This window comes from Ranitomeya imitator, chromosome 4, assembly GCF_032444005.1.
Source record: "Ranitomeya imitator isolate aRanImi1 chromosome 4, aRanImi1.pri, whole genome shotgun sequence".
In the NCBI taxonomy this organism is placed as follows: domain Eukaryota; kingdom Metazoa; phylum Chordata; class Amphibia; order Anura; family Dendrobatidae; genus Ranitomeya; species Ranitomeya imitator.
In genome coordinates, this window is record NC_091285.1 from 723,354,248 (window position 1) to 723,368,701 (window position 14,454).

General features: G+C 45.4%; 1 protein-coding gene across 1 annotated transcript in view; it reads right to left on the reverse strand.

Annotated features, from left to right (window-relative positions):
• Positions 1-207: 207 nt before the first annotated feature.
• The window catches only part of GABARAP (GABA type A receptor-associated protein), a 30,756-nt gene continuing 16,509 nt past the window's right edge, over positions 208-14,454 (reverse strand). Inside the window, 1 exon segment of the mRNA XM_069767632.1 lies at positions 208-475. Within this exon segment, the coding sequence (XP_069623733.1) occupies positions 410-475 (66 nt within the window). The 3' untranslated portion in view covers positions 208-409.

Sequence of the window (14,454 nt, forward strand, 5' to 3'; positions counted from 1 at the left end):
ATAAGCCCCTGCTGTAAACTAAGAGGTCAATAGCCTTGTGTGTGGTTTTTTCATCACATTGTTAGCAGTGGAGGGATAACTAAGATAAGCCCCCCTGCACATGTGATAGCCATCTGTTGGCCTAAAGTCACCCTGACCCGTGATGTAGGGGTGACGGTCACAGTGTGAATCGTGACACCTTATACACAAACACACACACAAGTGGAACACAGAACATGGCAAGTTATTTTATTACTAACAACCCATAATAGGGCTGAAAAAAAAGGGGAGAAAAGTCTACAACCCCAATATGAAGAGCCCCAAAGGGGCAATTAAACCAAGATTACAGGATTAAAGAGGAAAACTGAAGTGAGCAGGTAAAAAGAGCCGATGAAAAACCATCAAAAGGAAATAGGAAGAGGGGTAATGATTACTGCCCGTACACACTCTCATCACTGTATGCAATGTACAGGAAGCAGTCCTCTTCATGGTGTTCCTAGAAAGAAGGAGCAGAGAGGTCAGTACTACAAGCTCTGTCATTTCTGCACTACGCCAAAACAGTACACTACACCTCCATCCTGTCCTGTATCTACTATTCCTGTACTGTACACAGCTCTACACAACACCTCAATCCTGTACTGTATCTACTATTCCTGTACTGTACACAGCTCTACACTACACCTCCATCCTGTCCTGTATCTACTATTCCTGTACTGTACATAGCTCTACACTACACCTCCATCCTGTCCTGTATCTACTATTCCTGTACTGTACACACAGCTCTACACTACACCTCCATCCTGTATCTACTATTCCTGTACTGTACACAGCTCTACACTACACCTCCATCCTGTCTTGTATCTACTATTCCTGTACTGTACACACAGCTCTACGCTACACCTCCATCTTGTCCCGTATCTACTATTCCTGTACTGTACACAGCTCTACACTACACCTCCATCCTGTCCTGTATCTACTATTCCTGTACTGTACACACAGCTCTACGCTACACCTCCATCCTGTCCCGTATCTACTATTCCTGTACTGTACACACAGCTCTACACTACACCTCCATCCTGTCCAGTATCTACTATTCCTGTACTGTACACACAGCTCTACACTACACCTCCATCCTGTCCTGTATCTACTATTCCTGTACTGTACACACAGCTCTACACTACACCTCCATCCTGTCCTATATCTACTATTCCTATACTGTACACAGCTCTACACTACACCTCCATCCTGTCCTGTATCTACTATTCCTGTACTGTACACACAGCTCTACACTACACCTCCATCCTGTCCTGTATCTACTATTCCTGTACACAGCTCTACACTACACCTCCATCCTGTCCTGTATCTACTATTCCTGTACTGTACACAGCTCTACACTACACCTCCATCCTGTCCCGTATCTACTATTCCTGTACTGTAGACAGCTCTATACTACACCTCCATCCTGTCCTGTATCTACTATTCCTGTACTGTACACACAGCTCTACACTACACCTCCATCCTGTCCCGTATCTACCATTCCTGTACTGTACACAGCTCTACACTACACCTCCATCCTGTCCTGTATCTACTATTCCTGTACTGTACACACAGCTCTACACTACACCTCCATCCTGTCCTGTATCTACTATTCCTGTACACACAGCTCTACACTACACCTCCATCCTGTCCTGTATCTACTATTCCTGTACACGGCTCTACACTACACCTCCATCCTGTCCTGTATCTACTATTCCTGTACTGTACACACAGCTCTACACTACACCTCCATCCTGTCCTGTATCTGCTATTCCTGTACTGTACACACAGCTCTACACTACACCTCCATCCTGTCCTGTATCTACTATTCCTGTACAGTACACACAGCTCTACACTACACCTCCATCCTGTCCTGTATCTACTATTCCTGTACTGTACACACAGCTCTACACTACACCTCCATCCTGTCCTGTATCTACTATTTCTGTACTGTACACACAGCTCTACACTACACCTCCATCCTGTCCTGTATCTACTATTCCTGTACTGTACACACAGCTCTACACTACACCTCCATCCTGTCCTGTATCTACTATTCCTGTACAGTACACACAGCTCTACACTACACCTCCATCCTGTCCTGTATCTACTATTCCTGTACAGTACACACAGCTCTACACTACACCTCCATCCTGTCCTGTATCTACTATTCCTCTACTGTACACACAGCTCTACACTACACCTCCATCCTGTCCTGTATCTACTATTCCTGTACTGTACACACAGCTCTACACTACACCTCCATCCTGTCCTGTATCTACTATTCCTCTACTGTACACACAGCTCTACACTACACCTCCATCCTGTCCCGTATCTACTATTACTGTATTGTACACACAGCTCTACACTACACCTCCATCCTGTCCTGTATCTACTATTCCTGTACACAGCTCTACACTACACCTCCATCCTGTCCTGTATCTACTATTCCTGTACTGTACACACAGCTCTACACTACACCTCCATCCTGTCCTGTATCTACTATTCCTGTACTGTACACACAGCTCTACACTACACCTCCATCCTGTCCTGTATCTACTATTCCTGTACTGTACACACAGCTCTACACTGCACCTCCATCCTGTCCTGTATCTACTATTCCTGTACACACAGCTCTACACTACACCTCCATCCTGTCCTGTATCTACTATTCCTTACTGTACACACAGCTCTACACTACACCTCCATCCTGTCCAGTATCTACTATTCCTGTACTGTACACACAGCTCTACACTACACCTCCATCCTGTCCTGTATCTACTATTCCTGTACTGTACACACAGCTCTACACTACACCGCCATCCTGTCCCGTATCTACTATTCCTGTACTGTACACAGTTCTACACTACACCTCCATCCTGTGCTGTATCTACTATTCCTGTACTGTACACAGCTCTACACTACACCTCCATCCTGTCCTGTATCTACTATTACTGTATTGTACACACAGCTCTACACTACATCTCCATCCTGTCCAGTATCTACTATTCCTGTACTGTACACACAGCTCTACACTACATCTCCATCCTGTCCTGTATCTACTATTCCTGTACTGTACACACAGCTCTACACTACACCTCCATCCTGTCCTGTATCTACTATTCCTGTACTGTACACACAGCTCTACACTACACCTCCATCCTGTCCTGTATCTACTATTCCTGTACTGTACACAGCTCTACACTACACCTCCATCTTGTCCTGTATCTACTATTCCTGTACTGTACACACAGCTCTACACTACACCTCCATCTTGTCCTGTATCTACTATTCCTGTACTGTACACACAGCTCTACACTACACCTCCATCCTGTCCTGTATCTACTATTCCTGTACTGTACACACAGCTCTACACTACACCTCCATCCTGTCCTGTATCTACTATTCCTGTACTGTACACACAGCTCTACACTACACCTCCATCCTGTCCTGTATCTACTATTCCTGTACTGTACACACAGCTCTACCCTACACCTCCATCCTGTCCTGTATCTACTATTCCTGTACTGTACACAGCTCTACACTACACCTCCATCCTGTCCTGTATCTACTATTCCTGTACTGTACACACAGCTCTACACTACACCTCCATCCTGTCCTGTATCTACTATTCCTGTACTGTACACAGCTCTACACTACACCTCCATCCTGTCCTGTATCTACTATTCCTGTACTGTACGCACAGCTCTACACTACACCTCCATCCTGTCCTGTATCTACTATTCCTGTACTGTACACAGCTCTACACTACACCTCCATCCTGTCCTGTATCTACTATTCCTGTACTGCACACAGCTCTACACTACACCTCCATCCTGTCCTGTATCTACTATTCCTGTACTGTACACACAGCTCTACACTACACCTCCATCCTGTCCTGTATCTACTATTCCTGTACTGTACACACAGCTCTACACTACACCTCCATCCTGTCCTGTATCTACTATTCCTGTACTGTACACAGCTCTACACTACACCTCCATCCTGTCCCGTATCTACTATTCCTGTACTGTACACAGCTCTACACTACACCTCCATCCTGTCCCGTATCTACTATTCCTGTACTGTACACAGCTCTACACTACACCTCCATCCTGTCCTGTATCTACTATTCCAGTACTGTACACACAGCTCTACACTACACCTCCATCCTGTCCCGTATCTACTATTACTGTATTGTACACACAGCTCTACACTACACCTCCATCCTGTCCTGTATCTACTATTCCTGTACACAGCTCTACACTACACCTCCATCCTGTCCTGTATCTACTATTCCTGTACTGTACACACAGCTCTACACTACACCTCCATCCTGTCCTGTATCTACTATTCCTGTACTGTACACAGCTCTACACTACACCTCCATCCTGTCCTGTATCTACTATTCCTGTACTGTACACACAGCTCTACACTACACCTCCATCCTGTCCTGTATCTACTATTCCTGTACACACAGCTCTACACTACACCTCCATCCTGTCCTGTATCTACTATTCCTGTACTGTACACAGCTCTACACTACACCTCCATCCTGTCCTGTATCTACTATTCCTGTACTGTACACAGCTCTACACTACACCTCCATCCTGTCCTGTATCTACTATTCCTGTACTGTACACAGCTCTACACTACACCTCCATTCTGTCCTGTATCTAATATTACTGTATTGTACACACAGCTCTACACTACACCTCCATCCTGTATCTACTATTCCTGTACTGTACACACAGCTCTACACTACACCTCCATCCTGTCCTGTATCTACTATTCCTGTACTGTACACACAGCTCTACACTACACCTCCATCCTGTATCTACTATTCCTGTACTGTACATACAGCTCTACACTACACCTCCATCCTGTCCTGTATCTACTATTCCTGTACTGTACACACAGCTCTACACTACACCTCCATCCTGTCCTGTATCTACTATTCCTGTACTGTACACACAGCTCTACACTACACCTCCATCCTGTCCTGTATCTACTATTCCTGTACTGTACAGACAGCTCTACACTACACCTCCATCCTGTCCTGTATCTACTATTCCTGTACTGTACACAGCTCTACACTACACCTCCATCCTGTCCTGTATCTACTATTCCTGTACTGTACACACAGCTCTACACTACACCTCCATCCTGTCCTGTATCTACTATTCCTGTACTGTACACACAGCTCTACACTACACCTCCATCCTGTCCTGTATCTACTATTCCTGTACTGTACACACAGCTCTACACTACACCTCCATCCTGTCCTGTATCTACTATTCCTGTACTGTACACAGCTCTACACTACACCTCCATCCTGTCCTGTATCTACTATTCCTGTACTGTACACACAGCTCTACACTAAACCTCCATCCTGTCCAGTATCTACTATTCCTGTACTGTAGACAGCTCTACACTACACCTCCATCCTGTCCTGCATCTACTATTCCTGTACTGTACACACAGCTCTATACTACACCTCCATCCTGTCCTGTATCTACTATTCCTGTACTGTACACACAGCTCTACACTACACCTCCATCCTGTCCTGTATCTACTATTCCTGTACTGTACACAGCTCTACACTACACCTCCATCCTGACCTGTATCTACTATTCCTGTACTGTAGACAGCTCTACACTACACCTCCATCCTGTCCTGTATCTACTATTCCTGTACTGTAGACAGCTCTACACTACACCTCCATCCTGTCCTGTATCTACTATTCCTGTACTGTACACAGCTCTACACTACACCTCCATCCTGTCCTGTATCTACTATTCCTGTACTGTACACACAGCTCTACACTACACCTCCATCCTGTCCTGTATCTACTATTCCTGTACTGTACACACAGCTCTACACTACACCTCCATACTGTCCTGTATCTACTATTCCTGTACTGTACACACAGCTCTACACAACACCTCCATCCTGTCCAGTATCTTCTATTCCTGTACTGTACACACAGCTCTACACTACACCTCCATCCTGTCCAGTATCTACTATTCCTGTACTGTACACAGCTCTACACTACACCTCCATCCTGTCCTGTATCTACTATTCCTGTACTGTACACACAGCTCTACACTACACCTCCATCCTGCCCTGTATCTACTATTCCTGTACTGTACACAGCTCTACACTACACCTCCATCCTGTCCTGTATCTACTATTCCTGTACTGTACACACAGCTCTACACTACACCTCCATCCTGTCCTGTATCTACTATTCCTGTACTGTACACAGCTCCACACTACACCTCCATCCTGTCCTGTATCTACTATTCCTGTACTGTACACACAGCTCTACACAACACCTCTATCCTGTCCAGTATCTACTATTCCTGTACTGTACACACGGCTCTACACTACACCTCCATCCTGTCCCGTATCTACTATTCGTGTACTGTACACACAGCTCTACACTACACCTCCATCCTGTCCTGTATCTACTATTCCTGTACACACAGCTCTACACTACACCTCCATCCTGTCCTGTATCTACTATTCCTGTACTGTACACAGCTCTACACTACACCTCCATCCTGTCCTGTATCTACTATTCCTGTACTGTACACACAGCTCTACACTACACCTCCATCCTGTCCTGTATCTACTATTCCTGTACTGTACACAGCTCTACACTACACCTCCATCCTGTCCTGTATCTACTATTCCTGTACTGTACACATAGCTCTACACTACACCTCCATCCTGTCCTGTATCTACTATTCCTGTACTGTACACACAGCTCTACACTACACCTCCATCCTGTCCTGTATCTACTATTCCTGTACTGTACACAGCTCTACACTACACCTCCATCCTGTCCTGTATCTACTATTCCTGTACTGTACACAGCTCTACACTACACCTCCATCCTGTCCCGTATCTACTATTCCTGTACTGTACACACAGCTCTACACTACACCTCCATCCTGTCCTGTATCTACTATTCCTGTACTGTACACACAGCTCTACACTACACCTCCATCCTGTCCCGTATCTACTATTACTGTATTGTACACACAGCTCTACACTACACCTCCATCCTGTCCTGTATCTACTATTCCTGTACACAGCTCTACACTACACCTCCATCCTGTCCTGTATCTACTATTCCTGTACTGTACACACAGCTCTACACTACACCTCCATCCTGTCCTGTATCTACTATTCCTGTACTGTACACAGCTCTACACTACACCTCCATCCTGTCCTGTATCTACTATTCCTGTACTGTACACAGCTCTACACTACACCTCCATCCTGTCCTGTATCTACTATTCCTGTACTGTACACAGCTCTACACTACACCTCCATCCTGTCCTGTATCTACTATTCCTGTACTGTACACACAGCTCTACACTACACCTCCATCCTGTATCTACTATTCCTGTACTGTACATACAGCTCTACACTACACCTCCATCCTGTCCTGTATCTACTATTCCTGTACTGTACACACAGCTCTACACTACACCTCCATCCTGTCCTGTATCTACTATTCCTGTACTGTACACACAGCTCTACACTACACCTCCATCCTGTCCTGTATCTACTATTCCTGTACTGTACACACAGCTCTACACTAAACCTCCATCCTGTCCTGTATCTACTATTCCTGTACTGTACACACAGCTCTACACTACACCTCCATCCTGTCCTGTATCTACTATTCCTGTACTGTACACAGCTCTACACTACACCTCCATCCTGTCCAGTATCTACTATTCCTGTACTGTACACACAGCTCTACACTACACCTCCATCCTGTCCTGTATCTACTATTCCTGTACTGTACACACAGCTCTACACTACACCTCCATCCTGTATCTACTATTCCTGTACTGTACATACAGCTCTACACTACACCTCCATCCTGTCCTGTATCTACTATTCCTGTACTGTACACACAGCTCTACACTACACCTCCATCCTGTCCTGTATCTACTATTCCTGTACTGTACACACAGCTCTACACTACACCTCCATCCTGTCCTGTATCTACTATTCCTGTACTGTACACACAGCTCTACACTAAACCTCCATCCTGTCCTGTATCTACTATTCCTGTACTGTACACAGCTCTACACTACACCTCCATCCTGTCCTGTATCTACTATTCCTGTACTGTACACAGCTCTACACTACACCTCCATCCTGTCCAGTATCTACTATTCCTGTACTGTACACACAGCTCTACACTACACCTCCATCCTGTCCTGTATCTACTATTCCTGTACTGTACACACAGCTCTACACTACACCTCCATCCTGTCCCGTATCTACTATTCCTGTACTGTACACACAGCTCTACACTACACCTCCATCCTGTCCTGTATCTACTATTCCTGTACTGTACACAGCTCTACACTACACCTCCATCCTGTCCTGTATCTACTATTCCTGTACTGTACACACGGCTCTACACAACACCTCCATCCTGTCCTGTATCTACTATTCCTGTACTGTACACACGGCTCTACACTACACCTCCATCCTGTCCTGTATCTACTATTTCTGTACTGTACATACAGCTCTACACTACACCTCCATCCTGTCCTGTATCTACTATTCCTGTACTGTACACAGCTCTACACTACACCTCCATCCTGTCCTGTATCTACTATTCCTGTACTGTACACACAGCTCTACACTACACCTCCATCCTGTCCTGTATCTACTATTCCTGTACTGTACACACAGCTCTACACTACACCTCCATCCTGTCCTGTATCTACTATTCCTGTACTGTACACACAGCTCTACACTACACCTCCATCCTGTCCTGTATCTACTATTCCTGTACTGTACACACATCTCTACACAACACCTCCATCCTGTCCAGTATCTTCTATTCCTGTACTGTACACACAGCTCTACACTACACCTCCATCCTGTCCAGTATCTACTATTCCTGTACTGTACACAGCTCTACACTACACCTCCATCCTGTCCTGTATCTACTATTCCTGTACTGTACACACAGCTCTACACTACACCTCCATCCTGCCCTGTATCTACTATTCCTGTACTGTACACAGCTCTACACTACACCTCCATCCTGTCCTGTATCTACTATTCCTGTACTGTACACACAGCTCTACACTACACCTCCATCCTGTCCTGTATCTACTATTCCTGTACTGTACACAGCTCCACACTACACCTCCATCCTGTCCTGTATCTACTATTCCTGTACTGTACACACAGCTCTACACAACACCTCCATCCTGTCCAGTATCTACTATTCCTGTACTGTACACACGGCTCTACACTACACCTCCATCCTGTCCCGTATCTACTATTCGTGTACTGTACACACAGCTCTACACTACACCTCCATCCTGTCCTGTATCTACTATTCCTGTACACACAGCTCTACACTACACCTCCATCCTGTCCTGTATCTACTATTCCTGTACTGTACACAGCTCTACACTACACCTCCATCCTGTCCTGTATCTACTATTCCTGTACTGTACACACAGCTCTACACTACACCTCCATCCTGTCCTGTATCTACTATTCCTGTACTGTACACAGCTCTACACTACACCTCCATCCTGTCCTGTATCTACTATTCCTGTACTGTACACAGCTCTACACTACACCTCCATCCTGTCCTGTATCTACTATTCCTGTACTGTACACACAGCTCTACACTAAACCTCCATCCTGTCCAGTATCTACTATTCCTGTACTGTAGACAGCTCTACACTACACCTCCATCCTGTCCTGCATCTACTATTCCTGTACTGTACACACAGCTCTATACTACACCTCCATCCTGTCCTGTATCTACTATTCCTGTACTGTACACACAGCTCTACACTACACCTCCATCCTGTCCTGTATCTACTATTCCTGTACTGTACACAGCTCTACACTACACCTCCATCCTGTCCTGTATCTACTATTCCTGTACTGTAGACAGCTCTACACTACACCTCCATCCTGTCCTGTATCTACTATTCCTGTACTGTACACAGCTCTACACTACACCTCCATCCTGTCCTGTATCTACTATTCCTGTACTGTACACACAGCTCTACACTACACCTCCATCCTGTCCTGTATCTACTATTCCTGTACTGTACACACAGCTCTACACAACACCTCTATCCTGTCCAGTATCTACTATTCCTGTACTGTACACACAGCTCTACACTACACCTCCATCCTGTCCAGTATCTACTATTCCTGTACTGTACACAGCTCTACACTACACCTCCATCCTGTCCTGTATCTACTATTCCTGTACTGTACACACAGCTCTACACTACACCTCCATCCTGCCCTGTATCTACTATTCCTGTACTGTACACACAGCTCTACACTACACCTCCATCCTGTCCTGTATCTACTATTCCTGTACTGTACACACAGCTCTACACTACACCTCCATCCTGTCCTGTATCTACTATTCCTGTACTGTACACACAGCTCTACACAACACCTCTATCCTGTCCAGTATCTACTATTCCTGTACTGTACACACAGCTCTACACTACACCTCCATCCTGTCCAGTATCTACTATTCCTGTACTGTACACAGCTCTACACTACACCTCCATCCTGTCCTGTATCTACTATTCCTGTACTGTACACACAGCTCTACACTACACCTCCATCCTGCCCTGTATCTACTATTCCTGTACTGTACACAGCTCTACACTACACCTCCATCCTGTCCTGAATCTACTATTCCTGTACTGTACACACAGCTCTACACTACACCTCCATCCTGTCCTGTATCTACTATTCCTGTACTGTACACAGCTCCACACTACACCTCCATCCTGTCCTGTATCTACTATTCCTGTACTGTACACACAGCTCTACACAACACCTCTATCCTGTCCAGTATCTACTATTCCTGTACTGTACACACGGCTCTACACTACACCTCCATCCTGTCCCGTATCTACTATTCGTGTACTGTACACACAGCTCTACACTACACCTCCATCCTGTCCTGTATCTACTATTCCTGTACACACAGCTCTACACTACACCTCCATCCTGTCCTGTATCTACTATTCCTGTACTGTACACAGCTCTACACTACACCTCCATCCTGTCCTGTATCTACTATTCCTGTACTGTACACACAGCTCTACACTACACCTCCATCCTGTCCTGTATCTACTATTCCTGTACTGTACACAGCTCTACACTACACCTCCATCCTGTCCTGTATCTACTATTCCTGTACTGTACACAGCTCTACACTACACCTCCATCCTGTCCTGTATCTACTATTCCTGTACTGTACACACAGCTCTACACTAAACCTCCATCCTGTCCAGTATCTACTATTCCTGTACTGTAGACAGCTCTACACTACACCTCCATCCTGTCCTGCATCTACTATTCCTGTACTGTACACACAGCTCTATACTACACCTCCATCCTGTCCTGTATCTACTATTCCTGTACTGTACACACAGCTCTACACAACACCTCCATCCTGTCCTGTATCTACTATTCCTGTACTGTAGACAGCTCTACACTACACCTCCATCCTGACCTGTATCTACTATTCCTGTACTGTAGACAGCTCTACACTACACCTCCATCCTGTCCTGTATCTACTATTCCTGTACTGTAGACAGCTCTACACTACACCTCCATCCTGTCCTGTATGTACTATTCCTGTACTGTACACAGCTCTACACTACACCTCCATCCTGTCCTGTATCTACTATTCCTGTACTGTACACAGCTCTACACTACACCTCTATCCTGTCCTGTATCTACTATTCCTGTACTGTACACAGCTCTACACTACACCTCTATCCTGTCCTGTATCTACTATTCCTGTACTGTACACAGCTCTACACAACACCTCCATCCTGTCCTGTATCTACTATTCCTGTACTGTACACAGCTCTACACTACACCTCCATCCTGTCCTGTATCTACTATTCCTGTACTGTACACACAGCTCTACACTACACCTCCATCCTGTCCTGTATCTACTATTCCTGTACTGTACACAGCTCTACACTACACCTCCATCCTGTCCTGTATCTACTATTCCTGTACTGTACACAGCTCTACACTACACCTCCATCCTGTCCTGTATCTACTATTCCTGTACTGTACACAGCTCTACACTACACCTCCATCCTGTCCTGTATCTACTATTCCTGTACTGTACACAGCTCTACACTACACCTCCATCCTGTCCTGTATCTACTATTCCTGTACTGTACACACAGCTCTACACTACACCTCCATCCTGTCCTGTATCTACTATTCCTGTACTGTACACACAGCTCTACACTACACCTCCATCCTGTCCTGTATCTACTATTCCTGTACTGTACACACAGCTCTACACTACACCTCCATCCTGTCCAGTATCTACTATTCCTGTACTGTAGACAGCTCTACACTACACCTCCATCCTGTCCTGTATCTACTATTCCTGTACTGTACACAGCTCTACACTACACCTCCATCCTGTCCTGTATCTACTATTCCTGTACTGTACACAGCTCTACACTGCACCTCCATCCTGTCCTGTATCTACTATTCCTGTACTGTACACAGCTCTACACTACACCTCCATCCTGTCCTGTATCTACTATTCCTGTACTGTACACACAGCTCTACACTACACCTCCATCCTGTCCTGTATCTACTATTCCTGTACTGTACACACAGCTCTACACTACACCTCCATCCTGTCCTGTATCTACTATTACTGTACTGTACACAGCTCTACACTGCACCTCCATCCTGTCCTGTATCTACTATTCCTGTACTGTACACACAGCTCTACACTACACCTCCATCCTGTCCTGTATCTACTATTCCTGTACTGTACACAGCTCTACACTACACCTCCATCCTGTCCTGTATCTACTATTCCTGTACTGTACACACAGCTCTACACTACACCTCCATCCTGTCCTGTATCTACTATTCCTGTACACACAGCTCTACACTATACCTCCATCCTGTCCTGTATCTACTATTCCTGTACTGTACACAGCTCTACACTACACCTCCATCCTGTCCTGTATCTACTAATCCTGTACTGTACACAGCTCTACACTACACCTCCATCCTGTCCTGTATCTACTAATCCTGTACTGTACACACAGCTCTACACTACACCTCCATCCTGTCCTGTATCTACTATTCCTGTACTGTACACACATCTCTACACTACACCTCCATCCTGTCCTGTATCTACTATTCCTGTACTGTACACAGCTCTACACTACACCTCCATCTTGTCCTGTATCTACTATTCCTGTACTGTACACACAGCTCTACACTACACCTCCATCCTGTCCTGTATCTACTATTCCTGTACTATACACAGCTCTACACTGCACCTCCATCCTGTCCTGTATCTACTATTCCTGTACTGTACACACAGCTCTACACTACACCTCCATCCTGTCCTGTATCTACTATTCCTGTACTATACACACAGCTCTACACTACACCTCCATCCTGTCCTGTATCTACTATTCCTGTACTGTACACAGCTCTACACTACACCTCCATCCTGTCCTGTATCTACTATTCCTGTACTGTACACACAGCTCTACACTACACCTCCATCCTGTCCTGTATCTACTATTCCTGTACTGTACACAGCCCTACACTACACCTCCATCCTGTCCTGTATCTACTATTCCTGTACTGTACACACAGCTCTACACTACACCTCCATCCTGTCCTGTATCTACTATTCCTGTACTGTACACACAGCTCTACACTACACCTCCATCCTGTCCTGTATCTACTATTCCTGTACTGTACACAGCTCTACACTACACCTCCATCCTGTCCTGTATCTACTATTCCTGTACTGTACACACAGCTCTACACTACACCTCCATCCTGTCCTGTATCTACTATTCCTGTACTGTACACAGCTCTACACTACACCTCCATCCTGTCCTGTATCTACTATTCCTGTACTGTACACACAGCTCTACACTACACCTCCATCCTGTCCTGTATCTACTATTCCTGTACTGTACATACAGCTCTACACTACACCTCCATCCTGTCCTGTATCTACTATTCCTGTACTGTACACACAGCTCTACACTACACCTCCATCCTGTCCTGTATCTACTATTCCTGTACTGTACACAGCTCTACACTACACCTCCATCCTGTCCTGTATCTACTATTCCTGTACTGTACACAGCTCTACACTACACCTCCATCCTGTCCTGTATCTACTATTCCTGTACTGTACACACAGCTCTACACTACACCTCCATCCTGTCCTGTATCTACTATTCCTGTACTGTACACACAGCTCTACACTACACCTCCATCCTGTCCTGTATCTACTATTCCTGTACTGTACACACAGCTCTACACTACACCTCCATCCTGTCCTGTATCTACTATTCCTGTACTGTACACAGCTCT